Source organism: Lygodium microphyllum, chromosome 25 (genome assembly GCF_053477565.2).
Source record: "Lygodium microphyllum isolate KBCC chromosome 25, Lygodium_microphyllum_v1.1.10, whole genome shotgun sequence".
Lineage (NCBI taxonomy): Eukaryota > Viridiplantae > Streptophyta > Polypodiopsida > Schizaeales > Lygodiaceae > Lygodium > Lygodium microphyllum.
In genome coordinates, this window is record NC_141159.1 from 24,001,933 (window position 1) to 24,024,672 (window position 22,740).

The 22,740-nt window shown below is 38.7% G+C and overlaps 1 protein-coding gene across 3 annotated transcripts in view; it reads left to right on the forward strand.

The window, feature by feature from the left end:
• LOC148013981 (MADS-box transcription factor 23-like) overlaps positions 1–22,740 on the forward strand; it is a 38,996-nt gene that overhangs the window by 7,156 nt on the left and 9,100 nt on the right. For all 3 annotated transcript variants that reach the window (XM_087666810.1, XM_087666808.1, XM_087666809.1), the window contains exon 2: positions 6,251–6,329. In XM_087666810.1, coding sequence (XP_087522936.1) covers positions 6,251–6,329 — 79 coding nt within the window. The remainder of the gene's footprint in view (positions 1–6,250; positions 6,330–22,740) is intronic.

The window sequence follows — 22,740 nt, forward strand, 5'->3', positions numbered from 1 at the left end:
TTTGTATTTAGCTACATGTGTAAAAACTAAATTAGTTGTATAACTTCCATAGCTTTGTTTTCCAAGGTGCCCTTCTTAGTTAGTAAAACAAAAAGTATGCTTAGATTATTTCTTTCAAAAAAAATATAGATTACCCCTTAGAACCAAGGGTTAGTTCAAATCATTAGAAACATTTGCTACAATACTAATGAACACATTTAGTAAATGATTGTATTGTAAAGAAAAACGTAAAATAAGAATATCAATTACAAAAGAAAAAACTTTTATTTGTGCATATTTTCAACTTTAGCACATTGGAACATTTACGAGAGAATTATCATTGAAGAATTCTAATTAATCATATGTGGGCAATCTTATTTGCTAGCCTTCACATATTGGGAAGTGGACAACTTTTTAATGTCTAAATGTGGTAGTTGGGTTTGTGTCCTATATTCTTTACATAATGATTTCTTGCTAAATCATATTTTAGTGCTTCTTATTTATTGAATAGAGGAATTAATCCAAGGCTCTACCAAAAAGTGCATGAGCAACTTCTAGGCCTTTGGCCAACCCCAACAATGGCATTCTGTTGCATGAGACTTAGTTACTAGAGGGAGAGAGGAGGGTGGTTTGGGAATTGAACCACTTGGGGACAAGGCTAGGAGGCTGTACTTTAGCCTCTTGAAGATCCTATATAATGGGCAATCATCGGTTGTGATTTTAAGATTTTGGATCTACACAAGCAAACTCCCTATAATTGGTGTATGAAAAGATGTTGCTTCGGTGATGTCCTTTTTTGCAAGGATGTTGCTAGTGTTTGAGTTGCAAAAAGTACTTAAGGATAAACATGGGGCTAGATACCAAGACAAGAGGTGACCCTAGCTGCATTTGAATTATCCAACTATGTTCAAACCCGGGGAGGTCAGTCATAATATATATATATATATATATATATATATATATATATATATATATATATATATATATATACGTATCCCATGGGTTTAACATAAGGGATTTTTACAATACAATTTTTACACATTTTTTACATATATAAGGGTTGCATATAAATGGGTTAAAGGGTTATGTTTTATTAAGGAAAAATTCATGGATAAGTAGGCCTTGAACGCATGTGATATAGAGGTATACATATAGTAAATTCCCCGAGTGTTCAAACACCTTTTTAGATGTCTATTCTCCTCTCATAGATAATCTAGGGAAGATTAAAGCTATCTATGGTAAAGGTATTGAAAACTGAATCAAAATGTAGGATAAAAATACCCTTTCATGGTGTGGCATTCATGAAGTTGCACTTCTCAAAGATCTAGATGAGAAAGAGGCTGAACGACTAACTAAAGTTATTAGTAGGAAGGTGAAGGACTAGTGGCCTACATCATGGATAGTCTACGACATAAGTACACTAAAGTGCTCAAGATAGAGACTTGCAAGTCCTTGTAGATGTAGGTAAAATAGTTGAGTTTCTCTTGAGAGATGGCGAGCATTTCTTTAAGACCTAGAAACACTTGAAAAGGAAGTTCTTGAGCACAAGATCTAGACTTGGAAGAGAATAAGCGAGAACTAGGGCAAGCGTTGCTTTGAGGAGATTAAATGGTCATGTTGATAACTATTATAATTAAGTATTCCACAAGGGAGAGATTAGCTAAATCTAGAAGAATTGCCCCCTTTGTTTGTTATATGTAGGAGACGTGTGTAGACTGCTTTTGCAACACCTTTTTTGCAAATGCCTTGAAATAAAGGTATTTGTGCTTCTCTTATGAATTGGATTAACTAATTTGGCTTTTGTGTCAAAATCCACATCAAAAGGACTCTTGGTGTGACTATGGTTTTTGAATGACTCGATTGCTAAGATGTGGGATCTAATGAGGGCAATTACTAAGGATAGAATTTGGAAGTTCATGAATGACAATCTTTTCATAAAAAAATTCTTGGCTTGGTTATCCTTTGACTTTTCTCACTAAAAATATAAGATCCTCTTGATTTTTAAGTAATTGAAAAAGAAAGTCGCAAGCTTTAGGGTTTATTTTACAAGTTTATGGAAACATGTAATGAATTTTATCAGTTGACTCATCTCCACTTTGGGTGGGTGATGTAAACATTTTGAGCAATATATATTATTCCTTTTGCATTAAAAAGACTTGTAGGTAAGGCAAGGGTAGAAAGAGTAATTATAAAATTCAATGTGGACCTAGCTGTGAATGAAAAAGGGTTCACCCATGATTATTGAATTTTCCATTTGCATGCTAGAATCTCCCACCCAACCTTTTCATTCATTTTTTCCCACCTTCGGTTGATGTGCACCTAGCTAGCATCACGCATTTCCATTCTTTTGTATGAGTTTTGGGCATATCCACATGATGCATTCATGGTTGTCATGCTACAACCTTACTCCTAAGCATGAGTATTGATTTCTAATGTCAAACTCAACACACCACTATCCATGACACACAACTTAGCACCTTGAATTGACCACTTATGCTTGTGATGCTTCATCAAGAGCAATATAATGGGGGCCACTCACACTTAATCATTAGACCATTAATTAAGTAGTTTATGTTAATTACTCATTTGTTAACATAGCTAGATCATCAAAACAATAATGAATCAACTAGTTTTAATTAAGTCACGCTCACTATTAATATCAATTTAGTTAAAATTGACTAGATAATTTGGATAGATAAGGCATGGTTAACAGGAGGCTAAGAGGAGTCATTTCAAAATTGAGGTTTGAGGACATCATTCCAAGTTGTGGTGTAGTATGGTGTACTATGGACAACAATATGACTAAATAATAGCAAAACATCATGCACATCATATACATCTCGTTTTGGATCAATATTTGCCAATATGCCACCTTCCTAAGCATGAATTAGCCTAGTGTAATGGCTTCGTCAATGTTAATATTTGATGTCATAAGTAAGCCTATAGTCAAGGGCAATGCATGTTGTAATAGTAGATGGTGTGATTGACACATGGATGAAGACATTAAGAATAGCTATAACAGATATTTTTAGTTTTGATGAAGACTTGTAGCTTTGAACAAATCAAGAGTTGTAGCTCCAGTTCATATCTCATCTATGGTATCAAATCAATGTTACATCCTCTATGGCACTAATGGTCAATTGATATACTATCCACTCTTGCTTATGAATACCAACTTTTGAAAGTATCTAGTATTGCTCAAGGAATCCTAGGAGATTTGGGTCCCCATTAACCTCTTGAAGTATATCAATAGAGATGATACCTTTGAAAATCAACTAGCTAGGTTTATGAAGAATCCAACCCTTGCCTTTTATAGAAAAATTACTCCTGAGAGGCCAAGGTTGTTAGGATTGAGATATTAGGTCACTAATTCCTCTCTTGGACTATTACATTTATCCTCCTAATGAATTTGCAAGATGATTCCCTACTAAACCAGTCAAGGAGAAGAGTTATGTTGATGTGATCTTGTCAAAAAATATCTTAGACCTTAAGCCAAAGCCACTAAATATAGTAGGGGAAGTTGAGGCCACAACCAAGGAGCTTGCCATAGTGGTTGTTTTTTAGGAGGCCACTAGTAGTGGTAGTGATGGGGAGGGAGCCTTTGGGGATACTTTCTTTTAAGAGTATCCCATGTCTACTCTAGACCTTATGATGTCAATGAGAGTGAGGATACAGATGAAAAGTGTTCAGCTTGCACAAGATCTTCATTAGCCTAACATAGTTCATCTTCCTCCACAATGTGAAGAAGATGTTTGGTATGCAGGAGGACAAGCATTCTCCATGCTTACGATAGCTTGTGAGTTTCCTTTAGACACCATGCCAACATTGTTGGCTCTAGCCTTGTCCCCCACTCTTAAAGAGATCAAGGGTGCAATCGATGCCTTGGTGACCACAATTGACACTTCCAAGCAAGCTGCTATCAAGGCTGAAGAATTTGAGGCTACTCGTGCTAGGGTAGATTCCATGAGATGCCCCCCATTGCACCTATTATACTAGCCCTCCCCACTATCAATGTAATAAAATATAGCTTGGAGCTAACCAAAGAGATTGCAATTGAGACTAATAAATCTCAAGAGGTTCACGCCATGAAGAAGATGGCGCCATCATTCTTGGGGAAGAAATGGGATATGGGGGCTGCAAACAACCCTCCCAACCGATTACATGCCTGAGATACTCTTGATCTTCGCTGCCCATCCCTCCACTCTGCTCCTCAAATGGTTGCCTAGTTCAAGAGATCATATTTCAGTCTTTCTCTCTCCTCCCTCTCTCTCCTACAAGGGGCAGTTCTTGCGTGTGAAGAAGAATGAAGCTCGGTTGATGAATGCTCGTCCGGCATGGTACCGGATTGTTTCCAAATTGAAGGTGGGCTGAAGATGGTAGTGTGGAGGCGGGCTGAGCATCCAATGGGCCCTGATTTGTAGACCCGCAACAAGTTTCGAAACTCGAAATAATAAAAAATACACGATAATGACATTTTTACAAAGAAAATGGGATAAGTACACGACTGAGCATCCAAATGCCCCTTTAAGAATGCCATTGTTAAGCTTAATAGCATGTATGTGCTAGAAGATAGTGACAAGTTGGAAGAGGACTCACATGACAACTCTCCCATGATGAACTTGTTAAAAATGTTGAATATGAAGAGGATCTTGACACCGATCAGTTTTATGACTCATCGGACGGGTTCCCTTTTGACCTTGGTGGCTACTTCATGGATGGTCAAAGATGTGTGTATCCGAGCTTGGTATTACTTTTTCTTTTTCTTTTTAAAGATCTTGGCTCCAATGACTGACAAGTTTCAATTTTTATAGCATGTGTGATAAGCCTCTTTGGGTATAGATATAAATGATACATGTGAGTAGGAAGATTGATAGTGTAGATAGGAGAGTCTTTCAATATAAATGATACATATGAGTGGGAAGATTGATAGTGTAGATAAGCCTCTTTGGGTATAGAGACTTTGGTAGTCTTCTAAGGGTTGGTTGCGCTAAATTTTTAGTTGTGTTCCTTGACTTGTCTTTCAACCTTCTTGATTGTCTCTATTATGTGGTAATTGATGCTAAAAGAACTATTAAAATTTGAATAAATGATATTTTAGAATGCCCACTCAATTGGGGTAAAATATGTAACTAGTCAAATAACATGATCTCGATCATGATATCACTTGTATTATAAATAATGTAAACTATCTTGAAAAGTGATTAATCTTGTAGAATAATTGTATAAATATATGAGTATAATAGGTTACACTGTGATGGTGGTTGGACAACTTGGTCACTCATGATAGCATATCAATGCTTATAAATCTTAGTACATATCCCATTGAGATTTCAAATTCTCAAATTTTATATCACAATCAAAATTTTAGTATTTTTAGACTTTAGTTTCTTTTAATTTCACACTATATTAGTGTAAGAAGTATCTCTAATATCACATTTATCAAACAACTATATTATTTTTAATATAACTCATGCTTTCAAGTGTCACATGTTTGAGATAAGTAATTATATTAATTCTTAAGTATAAGACTCAATTGCAAAGCAATTTAAGTCTATTGAAAGTGAAAAAAAAGACATGAATGTTATCTCATTAGTAATTGTTCGAAAAGTTATCATGAATCTTAAAGTGCATTTTTATATACATCTACTATAAGCTAGTGTTATACTTTCCTTACTAGCTAATATTAAATAATAGTTAAATACTAATTCAAAATATCTTATAAATCTTTATAATTAAGGTATGTATTTTATATTCTTCTATGCATATATTGTATGCGATACCTAGATTATCTATGAAATTTGGGGAAGGTACGCTTCGATAACCTTACTTAGGTGATGAATTTGTTAAATTTTATTGGTTAAAGATAAACAAGATACGCCAATGAGTTAGTGACATAGTGGTTTGGATGTGGTTTGAGTTATAATGGTGTGTGAGTGCAAACCTTGTACACCACATTCTCAAAGGCATAATAAATGTTGTTTTTTATACAATTGCTTGTTTGATATACATCAAAATTTCATTGTATATCTAAGTGACATATTGTATTGATATCTAAGAAACTCTCCTCTGCTTTTTTTAAAATTCCACATGTTATTTAAGCATGGAGAGTGTGAAATTTCATGCATGAGAGAGAGAGAGAGAGAGAGAGAGAGAGAGAGAGAGAGAGAGAGAGAGAGAGAGAGAGAGAGAGAGAGAGAGAGAGAGAGAGAGAGAGAGAGAGAGAGAGAGAGAGAGAGAGAGAGAGAGCTAAAATGTAGGTATACTTGCTTAGTATGGAGCAAATGTTGGAGAGATACAAAAGAAGCAATGTTGGAAAGCTTGATCGAACTCATTTGGCATGCTCAATTGAGGTAAATATTTGAACAATTTTCATGAAGCTACAAATAGTATTGAGAAGTTAAATTTGATAGACTTATAAATGTAATAGGCTGGGTAATTTTGTATCGAATGTGTATAGATACATGCTTGTCTATCAAAAAATAGGCACTCTAAAATAATTGTTAAGAGTATCCTTTAGTTTTAAAGATATATGAAGCACCCTAGGGACTTGGTATTGTCTTAATAGGTCCATCATTTGCTATAGCACTCTCATCACTTAGCTTCTCTTTAGTAGTCTTGTTTTACCCAAGCACTAAGGTAAATAGTTGAACAATTTTCACCAAGCTAGAAATAGTATTCAAAAGTTAAATTTATAGACTTCTAAATGTAATAGGTTGGGTAATTTTGTATAGAATGTGTATATATGCATGCATGTCTCTCAAAGAATAGGGACTCAAAAAATAATTGTTAAGAGTATCCTTTAGTTCTAAAAGATGTATGAAGCACACTAGGGACTTGGTATTGAAAATTTTCTTAGTATTCTTAATAGGTCCATCCTTTTCCATAGCACTCTTATCACTTAGCTTTCCTTTAGTAGTCCTATTTTACCCAAACAAAAGTATCTAAATATCATCCCCAAGTCACTTAATCAACTAACCTTAGCATGATGTATCTTTAAAGCATGCCCTTTTAATATTTTGTTAGCCTTCTAAAATGTAATGCTTCAATAAATGTGAGAGAGATTTTATGGCTTAATGCTTTAGTATCTATTACTCTAACTTTAGCGTAGTCTAGTCTACAAATAAAATTGTTTCCAAACAAGGGACTTCCTCAAGTGTCTTGCCTTAGCACTCCATTTAATATGAGTTTTAATCCTATTCCAATAATCCATGAAAGCCTTGCAACTACCACCCAAATCCTTTGTGTTTTGAAAAAAACTCAGTGTGTACCCAACATCTCAAAACTTAAAAATAAATCCTATAAAACATAAAAGAATTTTCACAACTTAAAAAACTTAGCAAGGATAGAGAGAAACATATGAAAGAAGCCATGGTTTATCATTCTCCATTTCGGAATCATAGATGACATATTAGCTAGCTTGAGTTTTGAACATAAAGAAGCCTAGTAGAGAAATTTGAAGATAATTTACACTTGTTTATTCTTTAAGAACCCCGAAATAACTCTTGAAGCACCAAACTTTCATCTTGGATGAGTGACAAACTAGCTATATTATGTCTTGTCCACTAATAGTATGTAATATTTTCATGTTTTCTTCCATGTCTTTTCCAAAATAAGCCAAACAGAGAAGGATAGCAAAGTGGCTTATAGTGCAAGGCTTCAACTATTACCTTAATATTTGAGTATTCAAAATTCTTTTTAAATCAACTTTTTAAATATAGTGTATATTAACAAACTAGTCAAAAAGTCAATATTAACCAAGATAAAATATCTAAATGAATTTATAGTAATAAAAACTAGTCATATGTATGTAGATTAAAGATATTTAATGTTTATACAAAATTTTAATGATAATCATAAGTACTATATTTTAATGCTACACATGTCCACTTATGTATGCACCGGTGTGTTTGTAATATTATCTTCATCATTGTAAAGCAATTGGCATTATATCTTGTATAATATTATTTGAGAGTATAATATTTTTTTCAAAGTTATCAAAGTAATGACTTGAGAGAGACATTTACTCACACCATATGGATATAAAACATATAGATAACAAAGTGGCATTCTCATATTTTATATTGAAGTATCAATGCATGTCGTTTAAGACAATTTCAAGCATCCTTATGAACATGACACATGTTACACCATTCGAAGCATAGCTTAAAGGTGATTAACACCATCTCAAGTATGGTCTAGAGGCTCAACAATATAGCTCTCGAGCTTTTAACATGATCTTAAGGATGGCCCAAAGACTTTCCATAGATTTACAATAAATCTTAGAGGTTCATTGGACATTAAATGAAAAGATCAACTCAAAGGCCCACGTAACTAATGGATCTAAATGTATTAACTTGGATTTCATAAGACAAAAGTAAAAAGCATAACAAAATAGTACCAGGCATAAGTCTTGTATTTGTTATATCTTATTCAAACTAAGTATAGAGGAGGATAGAGAGAGCTTGTATCTTAATGAACTAATTACTATTCTATTATTGATTTTTTAGTAAATTCTAGTGTTTTTAAACTCTTAGATACCAAGATATACACGTGTAAACCTAAAATCCAAAACTTAAAGACTATACCTCATAAAACATAAAGGAATTTTCATGAGTTAATAAATATGAAAGGATGAAGGGAGAAGAGTATTGAGAAACACATGATAGGCCCAACTTCCCCTATGATAGAAGCCATAGTTTATCATTCTCCATTTTAGAATATCACATGTTATACTATTACATAGCCATGCATGAAGTTTTTATATAATGATGATACAAAACAAATCGTATGACACTATTTTCTTATGGTGACTCTAGTTGGTACAAAAATTTGATACTTCCAATTGAGACACTTTGATATCACACTCACATTTGAAATATAAGGGTTTGATATGAAAAAAACCAATAGACACTATTTTCTCTACGTGATTGTAGTTGGTACAAAAAAACAAACTCTTGTAGTTGAGACATTCTAATGTCATAATCATATTGGAGATTTGCAAAGACTCCCAAAATGGCACTTGAAGCATTGGATTTTAATATCAACTGTGAGAAACCACTAAATCTCTCTTTTGCCTTGTGTAATAATTATATATAAGATAAGACTATCAGAGCACTTTCATACTCGATGAGAATACACTTATTGATTCAAGGATTTTGAACAATTAGGTTTTGGCTATCTCTTTGCTATAGTATATCTCCAATGGCTCCACAATTCACACAATGGTTCTCAAGTGTCCTCCATCTCTACAAATTTGAATGCTCCAAGCTCACTATTCAATGGTTCTCAAGCATGCTCCACCTCTATAGCTTTGAACACTCGAAGCTCACTACACAAGCAAGAGGAAGAAGATGAACGAAGAGGCAAAGAGATTTGCACATTGGTCTCTCACTCTTTCTCATATACTTCTCTCCTTGCCTCTTACTCTGTGTACAAGCAAAAAGATAGAAGCAAGAAGAGAGCTCTCCAAGGTTGCACATCATAAGAATGAGCTTATCCTTTTATTTCTTGGTTTCTATGTGTGGGCTTATTTTTGGTAATCTACCCTCTTTTTGGCCCAAACAAAACTTCTCTTATTTTATGCATGTTTTTAAATTTTAAACGATCTTTTTTATTTTAGTGAGTTGAAGCTCCATGGCTATGATAACTCACTTTGAAATATATTAGAATTTACACAAGTGAGTTGATCTTTAATTTAAAAATAATTTTTTACTATAACATACCTCAAAAAATTATAAGTATCCAAAAATTTTCCTTCACATTTGCTTCTACATCTTAGGCATTTGTTTTTTTGACGTGCCCATTTTAAATTTCATTTTCTTGCCTTTTTGAGAAGAGGTTAATATTATCCCTCTCCTAGATAAGTGCCATCTCATAGCACTCTATGACCTACTAGGTAGCATTGTGTGGGCTAGTGCTAGTGGATCATGAAGAGGATGGTAATGGTGATTAATAAATAGGACTAATATTGAAGCTTGGGTTATTATTGTTGTAAAGGAAATGAGGGCTATTTTTTGGTGATAGAGATATAAAGACCCATCGAACAGATAGGGATAGATACAAAGACAGACATAAATGCTTGAGGCAATCCAAGGTGCACCATGGACAAAAAGCGAAAGTACTTGAGATAGAAGTAGGGATAATTGAGCACTTTTGCTCAATTTGTGTTGATTCTTCATATAAACTTCTTGATGGGGATACCTGAACAATGTTAGCCTCCTTGTTGCAGTACAAGCCTAACATATTGAACTCTTTAACATATAATCTTAGATTGCTGATGGTTCCAATTGCTCTAATCTTCATTCCATACGTTGCTACATGTTGATGATCCTTTCTTAAAACTAGGTCATCAAAATGGAAAGAATTCATTTTTCGGATTTGAAAGATAGTGAGCCTTTGACAAAGCTACACCATCTCCAACTGCATTGCCTTATTGCTATTCGTGTTGCCTACACTTGAGTCATGAGGTTGATGTACAAAGTGCTTCATAGAAAGTATCCATGGATGGAAAATAGAAGAATGTTCTATAGACAATAAGGAAAAAAATTGAAACCCTTCAATCCAATCACTCCTTCAATATCCTTAGGACTTGGCTCTGATACTAATTGTTAAGACACAAAGACTTATTTTTTCAACTCAATAGAAGATGAGAATCCAAAAAGAAATAAGAGATCCTCAAATCTTTCGTGCAATAATTAATTGAGACATGTAAAAATATTGGCTTTGAGACCCGATGCATGAAAAAATGCTCATTACTTTTGATCCACGAAGACAATTTATTATTTCATCCAAGACAACTCTTCTACATTGCATACTCATCTAGTCTTAAGAATTGCAATATTTCACAAATATTCTTAATCACCAATCTTTAGAACACTAGTTTGCTAGCAAGACCTCTTTTTTTTGCCCTTAGCAATAGGCATAACTAGAAAGAAAAGAAGATTGTGTTTGTGCTAATCACAGAATCCAACTAGGATCAACTCATTGACTAACTAAAAGCCAATATTAATTTTAGATAGCATGCCAATTAAAAAGTAGACAAAAATTTCAAAACAGTTAGAAAGTCATCCAAATCATTAAAAGCCACTTTTTGATCATTTAGACAACGATCTAAGGTCATTTTTAATGTCTAGAACTTTGGTGAATTATGTATCCATTGTCTAAGAACTTTTTTGACAAGAAATCCTATTTAATCTATCATCAAGAACTTTTTGACAATATTATCATGTCATATGCATACTACAATATGTTTTTCTCGTTTATTGACACAATCTTCTCTTTTCATAGCATCACTATCATTGAATATTTAAAAGGATTAAAATTTTAATGCTAATCTATACACATAAAGACCTTCGATGCTTGATGATGGTCCATCATAGCTATGGAGTGCCAACTTCCCAAGCCCCAATCATTAACACGACTCAACTTGGAGACACCAACAAATTTTAATCTTGATGCCATAAAAGAGTGTATGACATAAGAGTACCAATAGCTGTAAGATATAATAGCAGTGTAATTTCTAGCAAGATGCTACTCATATGTGCCGAGTCTGTAAAGGCCATTTGCCATAGCATTAGGCATAACATTATACTAGACAATGAACTAATCTCATAAGCCTTACACTAAGGCATCAAAGATAACTTGAAAGCCTAAAGTTTCAGTGATTGATATACAAATTAAATTTTCTCAATGCCCAACACGTAAAGAATATCTTGCAAGAGAATAAGAGTACAAGAAACACTATCATTTGCACCTAGCCAATGCTTTCATGGCATATGAGGCATTATGGGTATGCATGATAATGCTCCCTTAGATACATACAAAGAGACTTAGATAACCTTATGCAAGAGCTAATGTGATTACAAGCACCATTGTTAAAATGCCAAGCACTTGGGGCATAAAAAATAGATCAATTATCACCAAGACATGAATCTTTAACTTATTTCTTTGGCTTATTTAAGCTGTGCATATGTGAAGTGCAAGTTAAATTGGGGACAGTGAGAGTCCAAGATCCTAGCTTGGGTAATGGTGGGGGATATTGGGAAATGTTGTGATAAATTGTGGTGGATAGGTGCCAATGGCTACCTATTGATAATCTTGGCTCTAAGCATTAAATGTGCTCTTAGAAATGACTCGTGATAGATTTAGTGTGACTAAAATGCCCTTAGGTTTAATGTGAGTAAAATAACCTTATATATGAGTAGAGTGATTTTGAGTAGAGATCTAATACCCTTGTTGTTTAAGTAACAATTATTATCTACATGGTTAGATTTCTAGGAAAATAGACAAACCCTATGATCCTTTAAAGGCAAGTAATTCTAGAAGGATCTTTGTGATGCATTAGGGAAAATATGGACCCAAAAAGGGCCTTGTAAGGAATGAATTAGTATAGGCTTACTTTTTGTAATATAAGGAGGGTGGTGGGTCTAGATTATCATGATGGTGAGTAGATAGTGGTTTCTCCCAAAAGCAATTGGTTTTTCTTGTAAAAATAAAAAGAAGCAACTTAGAATTATAGCTATAATATAAAAATCGAATTTTTATATTATAGCTATAATTCTAAGTCTTTTACCATTGGCCATTAGTCTAGAGGTAAGGGCTTGAGCTAATGATTGGGAGGTCCAGAGTTCAAACCTTGAGCGTGTGGGGCATCATGTATCATCCATCACTCCACGTGGCGCACTCCTGCTTGTCATGCTAGGTGGGCTTGTAAATCCACATTGTGGAGGCCATTTAAAAATCCATTTATGTAAGGAAAGTCAAGGGGCTAAATCAAATTTTGGGCCACTAGGAAGGCTGGATTAAATCTCGCTTTTTAGGCATGCAAATATTCTTTCAACCTCTTTAGAAAAATGACTTTATATATACATTTGAAGATAATACCCCACTTTCTAAAGAGAAACCTTTTTTAATTCAATAGACCACTTAACTTCTTAGAGAAACCACCTACTCTCCTCCCAAACAAGATAAAATGTGCACAACATCCCCTCTCCCATTGGTCAATCTCAAATCTCTTATCATTATAGGAGAGTCATTAGGTCCTAAGCTACAAGGCCCTTTTTTGGTCTATGTTTCCCTAATGGACTTTACCCTTCTCTTTTCCTTCAAAGAAGGAGATTGAGCATCAATGTCAAATTATAATGTGTATAAAAGCAATTAGGAATAGTGAAAAATGGCTAGATGATTCCTTTCAACTCCATGAATCACATGAATTTAAGGAAATAAGGAGAGTAGTACAATGTGCAAGTGGGGGATTTCCCACACAATAGGACTAGAAGATAGAGAGTGATGCAATTGCAAATATGGAGGAGGTACAAAGTGTGTAGGTGACATTCCTAGTAATAAAGCACAAGGGTGCAAGTGGTACACTTCTAAGTGGCTAGTGATGGGCTAAAACCTAAGCACACATTAAACACAACATAAATTAAGACAAGATGATCTATAGTAGGTCTAAAATAGAGGCCTAGATTGAATATAGGGTGGTCTAATTTTGAAGTGAAAGTTGGAAGGAAACGGCAAAAAATGTGAAGTTGAATGTGAAGTACCAAACTCAATCTCAAATGAAACAAAGATAAAGATTACCTTATGAAACTCTCTAATCATAAAGTTTTCTTCTAATCCATATTGATATTGAACTAGGTTTTAGGAAGCAATATATATGTAATTAAACTCACACAAAGATGGATTGTACGAACCTACCATTGGGCTTGATTGTAAAGCATTTAAGTTTTTATATGCTTCATTAGTGGATAATCTTTGCTCAATTGAGAGTTTATTAGTTTCATCACAACAAAGTTCTCAAATTGAGATGCACCTTGTGAAGGAGTATGAGATGAAGACTCAAGGAAGAAGAGCTTTTCCTCTATAAATGATCCATGGAAGAAAGGTTAGTAGATAGAGTGTTGTTCTCCATTTAATCAAGATCGTAATATCTCAATAAAGTCTCCATAGCAAGAGTACTCTAAGAAAACATTAGAGGATCTAAACATGGAGTGTTTGAGACAACATAAATCACCATATGAAAGATTGTGTAATAGAACACAAACCAAAAAATTCATGATATCCTTAGCTAACTCTTTAGAAAAGCATGAGTTTTGATACCATATGGAAATATGCTAGGGTTTGCATAAGGAAGCAAAGTGTATGGCCACAACTAAAACACTAAGTGTATGACAATAATTGAAAGATAGAGAACTCAAACACTAACACAAAAATATAAAATAGAAAAATACAAATACACAAGAAAGAGAACCTTGAAGTAAATGAATGAATGCTATAGATAAATAAGAGAGTGTATAAGATGCTCAAAGATAGAACTGTCCAGCACCCAATTGATGACTCTCGTGGGAGCAGGCTAAGGGAATAGTTATAGAATATCATCCACTAGAGAGAGAGTTGAGTAGTATAACCACCAATTAGAGCTAACTTGATGGCAAAAGTGGCAGGACAAGTAGCTAGAAACCAAAACATGACAATCTCTAGGGCAGAACTCGTAAACATAGCAATGTGACTACTACAAGATATTGATAGCTAATTACTTGAAGCAATTTGGAACTAGCCAACAATTAGAAATCAAGGATCTAATGTAGAATGGCTTGATTGTTTCCAAAACACAAGGTTTAACATGCATTTGATTACATCAATAATGTGGGTCAGCAAATGCAGATTGTAAGGCACCTTCAAGATGAAGGATACAACTAAGACTAGAGTAAAATGCAGGTTGGATGATTCACCAATGGCAGATCACCACAATAGGAGTTCGAGAAGGCACTTCATGGATGGAGAGTGCTAGTGGATGGAAAAGCTAAGGCAAACTACAAAATAAGAGCTAAATTGAGTAGCTAGGCAATCTACTATGTATAGCTGTTGATCCTTCCAAAGTTGGAAGTTTGCTTATGGGACATAGAAACTATGATAAGGTTTGAGTTTTGGGGCTATTCTAATGAGTCAATAAAGATCTATTTAATTTATTATTTTTGGTTAAAGATTTTTTTGGTGCTTCCTTTTTAGTTTAATAATATCTTGGATATGTTTATTAAGTATGATATAGCTTATTGTAAGCCAAACTCAATGCCATTGGATCAAAATATAAAGATAATTATTAATGTGGATGAGATATTATAGAATCTCACAATGTGTATGAATATGATGGAAAGCTAGTAAATATTGTAAGTATACTATTGGCATAGTTGTCATGTACGATATGGTATGGTACGATAAAATACAGTAGTAAATGGTAACTTATGATTTTATAAGGTATGGTACGATATTAGTACGAAAAAAATATTGAGATGATTTTTTAAATAACAAAAACCATAAATCATTAAATGATAGATCATAGAATACATGTTTAAAGTGGAAATAGCCATTTCATTACAGAATAAGATGAATGCATGAGGGTGACCATTGCGGTTGCATGGGTTGTGTAAAACACGCGATACAACTACAGTCTAGTATATCTGATACAAAAAAGAGAGAGACCTATGAATCTATGATGAGGCATTACTATCATCATCATCATCATCATCATCATCATCAGAACCAACTAAGTGCTCATCAAGAGAGCTTGAAGATGACTCCTTGGCATTGGATGATGAGACACACTTATACTCATTCTCAAAGAGTGTCACCCATCAACTTGAATGTATCAACATTCACCTACACAATGCAATGATGCATGTAAGATTGTAAATGTTGAAGTCTAAATTGTAAAATATAAACTTCAAAGCTCAAAGTTTAAAACAACAAATTTTAAATATAAACTTCAAAGTTTAAAGTTTAAAACAACAAATTTTAAATGTTATGGTTATGTGTTTAAAATATAACCTTCAAACTTCAAAGTTTAAAACAACAAATTTTAAATGTTATGGTTAAGTGTTTAAACTTTATTTGCTTCCAACTACCCATGCTCATCATAGCCCTTATCATGCATAAGTTGGTGCGGCAATAGACTAGTCATTGTAACTATCGTATGCTAAGCCAATTGTGAATCTTTGTGTGAATGAGAGAATAGGCACTCCAGTTTCTCTCACATGTACCCGAAGAGCAATCTTGGGCAAGGATCCTCATGGCTAAGGGCCGAAGGTGTCAGAGTGCAGCGGTGCGGAAGCGTAGGACTGAGAGAGAGAGAACGCAGAGAGAGAAGGGAGAGAAAGAGACAGTGTACACTGAAGATCTGCTGTATAAAGAATGCTGAATACAAAGATATACACGGGCGCAGTGCGCTGGACTGCGTGTCTCCACCTCGACGATCCGACCTGCTGTCCACCTCGAAGTCTGCTGCAGTCTGCACTGTCTGCTGTCTGAAATCTGCGAACAGAGACAGAGATCTGCACGGCACCGGTCTGTAATCTGCGACAGAGAATGAATGCCAGACTGCTGAAAACGTCAGCAATAAATAGGCGAAAATCTGCCTAGGATGAGGCGCCAAAATAGGGCGCAGCCTGATAAAAATCAGCTGCAGGCAGTCGGACTGCCACGTGGCAGTCCGACTGCACAGTCCGACTGTGCAGCTGGACTGTGCAGCTGCTGCCTGCTGCTGCCTGCCTGAAAACAGGCTATGATCTCTGACACCCCCTCTCAAAGCCTGGACAGGGTAGAAGCCTGAGGGATCTGGAATGTTGCCGAAGTAGAGCCTGAGGAAGCGCCTTCGTAAACAAATCCGCAAGATTATCCTCCGTCTTGCAATACTCCACAGTGATGGTCTCATCCAAAAGCTTTTCTCGGATGAAGTGGTACTGGATCTCAATGTGCTTCGTCCGGGCATGAAAAACAGGATTCCTCGCCAAGGCAATGCAACTCTCATTGTCACATCGCAGCAATGTAGGACGAGTCTGGGGGCACCCAAGCTCCTCCAACAGTCTCCGAAGCCACACAACCTCGCATGTGGTGGAAGACGCGGCCCGATACTCCGCCTCAGTAGACGAAAGGGCTACCGTGGGCTGCTTCTTGCTACTCCAAGAAATAACACCTGCACCCAAAGTAAAGCAGTAACCTGTTGTAGACCGCCTGTGGTCCACGTCACCGGCCCAATCCGAGTCGCTCCAACCTGCAAGTACAAGATCTGACCCATCTGACCCTGCGGGGTAATGAATCCCCAAATCAGACGTCCCCCTCAGATACCGAAGTATCCTCTGAGCAGCCTGCCAATGCACCGTCTTAGGTTCACTCATGAACCCTGCCAAGAGCCCAACAGCAAAACATAGATCAACCCTGGTGTTGAGAAGCCAAATCAAAGACCCTATCAACTGTCGATAGCGGGAAGCATCCGCCAAAGGAGAAGCTGAATGGGAAGTGGCCTTCCAGTTCGGATCCATAGGAGTAGAGAGGGCCCGACAATCTTCCATCTCAAAAGACACCAAGAGCTCCTGTACATATCTCTGTTGGGAGAGAAAGATCCCCCTCTGAGACTGAAAAATCTCATGTCTTAAAAAGAAATGGAGTAGCCCCAAATCCGTCATCTCGAACGTCCGATGTAAAGCTGACTTTGTCTCCTGGACCTGTTGTGCATCATCACCTGTGACAATCAAATCATCAACATATAATACAAACAGCACACAACCATCCTCGGAAGTGTGAACATACAGCTGCGGATCGGCCTTGGACCGCCGATATCCCAACTGAGATTGGAGGAACGAATCAATCTTCTCGTTCCAAGCTCGCGGGGCCTGCTTGAGACCATACAGGGCCTTCTTCAACCTGTAGACTTTCCCATCGGAAAAACCAAAGCCAGGAGGCTGCTCAACGTAGATCTCCTCCTTCAAATCACCATTCAGGAAGGCCGACTTCACATCCAGCTGATAAACAGGCCATCTCCTATGGCCAGCCAAAGCAAGAACAGCTCTAATGGTTGCCATACGAGCTATAGGGGCAAAGGTGTCATGACAGTCAATCCCTGGGCGCTGGGCAAAACCCTTAGCAACAAGGCGAGCCTTGTGCTTATCCAAATTACCATCACTGAGATATTTGGTCTTGAAGACCCACTTGACTCCAATCACCTTCTTCTTCGGGGGGCGTGGCACAAGTGACCAAGTGCCATTCCTCTCAATAGCCTCCAACTCAGCTTCCATAGCTTTCTTCCATGGGGCGGACTGTAAAGCCTCCTTCACGGAGGTGGGCTCTCGATCCTGCATAACTCGGGACATCAAACAATAATTGGAGCACACAAGCTCCGAAGAATGCGCCTGGTGCCTCCGTGACCGCCGCGGACCATCCTGCGGTCCCCTCTCCTCAGGAACCCCCTCGATCCCTGAATCACGGAGTGTGTCACGGACCCAGCGAGGAGGAGGCCGAACCTCCCCTCATCGTTCTCCATCAGTAGAAGACTCTGGAATGTCCACCGGTGGTAACTCCTCAGAAGGATCCGGTGGAACTGTAGACTCTGTGTCAGAAACAGAATCATAATCAACCGGCACAGGCTCCAGTGGAACTGTAGAAGGAGCCAAACTCTCCCCTGGATCTCCAAGAACGGGATGCTCCTCACCCGTTGAAGAAGCCGGAACCTCCACAAACCGCACATCACGGCTAGTATATACATCCCGCTTGACGGGATCATAGAGTCGGTAGCCTTGGGACTGGGAGCTGTAGCCAACAAATACCTGTTTGCGGGAAGCCGCTTCGAATTTGTCACGGTGAGCTTTGGGAATGTGAACATAGGCATCACACCCAAAGACCCGAAAGTAAGAAACATCTGGCTTCGTTCCAAAATACGCCTCAAATGGAGTCATCCCTTCCACGGCCGAAGTAGGAGATCGGTTAAGGATGTGGACTGCAGTAGCCACAGCCTCGGCCCACAGAACCTGGGGGGTCTGTCGGTGCTCCATCATGGTGCGCGCCATCTCGATCACACTGCGGTTCTTCCGTTCGAGAATACCATTTTCTTGTGGAGTATTCGTATTGGCAAACTCCTGGTGAATTCCTCTATCTGCACAAAACCGAGCAAATTCATTAGAGACAAATTCACCTCCCTTGTCGGATCGCAAGGTCTTCAACTTCCGGCCTGATCGGTTCTCCTCAAAGAGAAGCCAATCCTTGAAGTGCGAGAAAGCTTCTGATTTTAGTGCCAAAAAGTAGGCCCATGTCATCCTGCTATAGTCATCCACGATCAGCATGAAGTACGAGCTCCCACGCAGGGACTCATTCCTCATAGGGCCACATAGATCCGTAGATACTAACTCCATCGGTGAAGTAGACCGCCGCGAAGCGGTGTGGGGAATGGCATCCCTATGCTGCTTCCCCCTTATGCAGGAGACACATGGCTGCTGGCTCACCACTATATCCGGCAACCCTCGAACAAGCTGTCCCCGTGACGCCTTCCGAAGATAGTCATAGTTCAGGTGACCAAACCTAGCATGCCATAATTCAGACTGCGACTGTGAGGTAAGAAGAAGAGTAGAGAGGGCAGTGGAAGACTTCAGTTTGTAAATGCCGTTCTCCTCATATCCCGATGATAGAACCTTCCTCGATTCACGATCAAGGACTCGCACTGTAGAACTGTCAAACTCCACCAGAAGACCAAGGGAACAAATCTTGTGGACTGAAAGGAGATGGTACCCCAATCCTGGTACATGCAAAACCTCTGAAGTATGGGTGCCACCTCGTCCATCCGGAATAAGCTGCATCTTACCCCGACCTGCAATAGAAACTGAAGAGCTGTCTCCAATGAGAACCTGCCCACGCGAAGGTCGCAGCTGGGCAACACCATCTGATGAAGGAGTCATGTGCCGTGAGGCACCACTATCAATAATCCACTCTCGAGATTGGGAAGCCGCCATCGCAGCATCAGAAGCATTCGGTGAAGCGTCCTCAATGACAACTAAATGTAGAAATGCAGCTGATGAGGGTGCAGCCACCGCTCCAGAATCCTTGGTGTCCTTCTTCTTGGTGTCCTTCGAGTCTTTGTCAGGGCAATCCTTCTTCCAATGGCCAGTCTTTCCACAAATATGGCATGTGGAGTCTTTGTCCTTGTCCTTCTTGGACTTGTTATCCCCCTTCTTCTTCTTTTGGTCCTTCCCCTTCTTCTGAGAGGCTTGACCTGTCAACGCCTCCGTCTTGGAAGCATTCTGTCCCTTTAACTGTTCCTCTTGGTCCAAGACCATAGGAACCAACTCCTCCCACCGAAGAGTAGACTCTCGCCCTGAAGCAATAAGGGCAGAGTAAAATGTACCGAATCGTGGCGGCAACTGGGACAAGAGTATAATCGCCATGTCTTCGGAGGAGATCGGCTTCCCCGCATTCTGAACCTGCATCTGTAGCTGCCTTAGCTTATTAATGTGTTCCCTTAGCGAAGAAGACTTATTGACGAACAAGGTCCGCATCTGTACCTCCAAAGAAACCCTCTTCATTAGGGTCATCCGATTGTACATTTGATCGCTCCAGCCATATCTCACGAGCCACCGTCAAGTGCTCGATGTGAGCGATCACGGCTGTAGTGCATGATAGAAAGAGAAAGGATCGAATCCGGGCATTCAGTTTGTCCCAATGAGACTGGGCCCTGGCCAACTCCGCACGAGCATCGGAAGAGAGTTTGGACTCATCTCTTACCGAGGGCCGGTCAATATCTTCCTGTACCAACTCCGCCAAATCATAGGACTCCAGAATGGCCAACATCATAACGCGCCAAATGCGGTAGTTGTCGCCGTCGAGCTTCTGATCTGTAGGAAGAGCCGGTAGGACAGGCACCTTCCGGTCCATAATCACCTGGAACTCCAGGTCCATCTCTGTAGACATCTTCACCTGCAATGCCTTCTCAAACGCAAAAGCAGCCCCCTCTGACTGAGTAGACTCAGCCTGCTAAGGCTCTTCAGCGTCCCGAAACTTCTTCACCCGCCGGAGGCGATGAAAAAGCAAAACCTGCACTTTTAGGTTGAAAACTCAAACTTTCTCCGCGACAAACAGCAGTAAACAGCAGCAAATCCACCACCTGTACTCCTTTCCTGTGCGCCCACACTCGTTTCACCCTTGTTCCAAGGCGCAGCCCTCCTGTCTGCCCTTAAACGCAAAAAACGCAAATTTGTGTCGCGATGGAAACTCCTCTTCAGGTTGATTCTGCGCTCAGTCAGCCCTCATACACTGCTCTGATACCATGTCAGAGTGCAGCGGTGCGGAAGCGTAGGACTGAGAGAGAGAGAACGCAGAGAGAGAAGGGAGAGAAAGAGACAGTGTACACTGAAGATCTGCTGTATAAAGAATGCTGAATACAAAGATATACACGGGCGCAGTGCGCTGGACTGCGTGTCTCCACCTCGACGATGCGACCTGCTGTCCACCTCGAAGTCTGCTGCAGTCTGCACTGTCTGCTGTCCGAAATCTGCGAACAGAGACAGAGATCTGTACGGCACCGGTCTGTAATCTGCGACAGAGAATGAATGCCAGACTGCTGAAAACGTCAGCAATAAATAGGCGAAAATCTGCCTAGGATGAGGCGCCAAAATAGGGCGTAGCCTGATAAAAATCAGCTGCAGGCAGTCGGACTGCCACGTGGCAGTCCGACTGCACAGTCCGACTGTGCAGTTGGACTGTGCAGCTGCTGCCTGCTGCTGCCTGCCTGAAAACAGGCTATGATCTCTGACAGAAGGGTCTTCAATGTGTATCCAAGTTTTGCCACCAAAATAAAGACTTCACAAGTGACTCTCTCCTCCAACAAGTGGGAGAAGCAAAAGCCACATGTCCTCTTTGATTTGCATAGCATCCTAGCTCCTCCAGCAGTACATTGAAACATTATAGTCATCCACAGGGACCACATGAGTCAAATAAGCAAGCCGGTCCGAATGGAACTCTATCATCCATGATTGCTAGTGACATAGGCTGGATGTACCAATGCGGTAAAACCATGGTACTTGCATCCAAATGTGGCTTTCTAGGTACTTGCATAAACTGACTCACAAGACCAACAGCGTAGCTCAAGTCTGGCCTTGTAATGGTCATGTAGATCAAACTCCCCACTATCCTCCTGAACATAGTAGGGTCTTCTATCTCATCCCCAATATCAACACTCAACTTTACATTCTGCTCCAACGGGACTGAAAGTGGTTTGCATGCTGTCATACCATACTTGGACAACATATCCAAGCCATACTGTCTTTGGGACAGCCATATACCATCATCATATCTGATCATCTCAATGCCAAGGAAGTACCTTAGCTCACCTACATCCTTCATCTCAAACTTCTTCTTCAAAAAGTCCTTGACTTCAGCAATTCCACTATCACCATCACCTGTAATAATCAAGTCATCCACATAGATGACTATGATGACCAAACCTACATCTCCCTTTCTTACATAAAGTGAGTGATTAGCATCAGAAACATAAAAGCTAATATTGACAAGATACTCTCTGATCTTGTCAAACCATGCTCTAGGTGCTTGCTTGAGCCCATAGAGTGCCTTCTTCAACCTGCACACATACGTGGGATGCTCTAAATCTTCATAACCTGCTGGCTGATCCATATACACTTCTTCCTGTAAATCACCATGCAAGAAGGCATTCTTCACATCCATTTGCTGCAACCTTCAACCTTTGGCTACTGTCAAAGCAATCACACATCTGACAGTTGCCATCCTAGCAACTGGACTGAAGGTTTCTTCATAATCAATCCCATATGTCTGGGCATAGTCTTTTGCAACTAGCCTAGATTTGTACCTACTAATAGAACCATCTGCATTGTGCTTAATCTTATAAACCCACTTACATCCAATAGCTTTCTTGCCCTTCGGCAATGATACTAGATCCCAAGTCTTATTGGCCTCTAATGCAGCCATCTC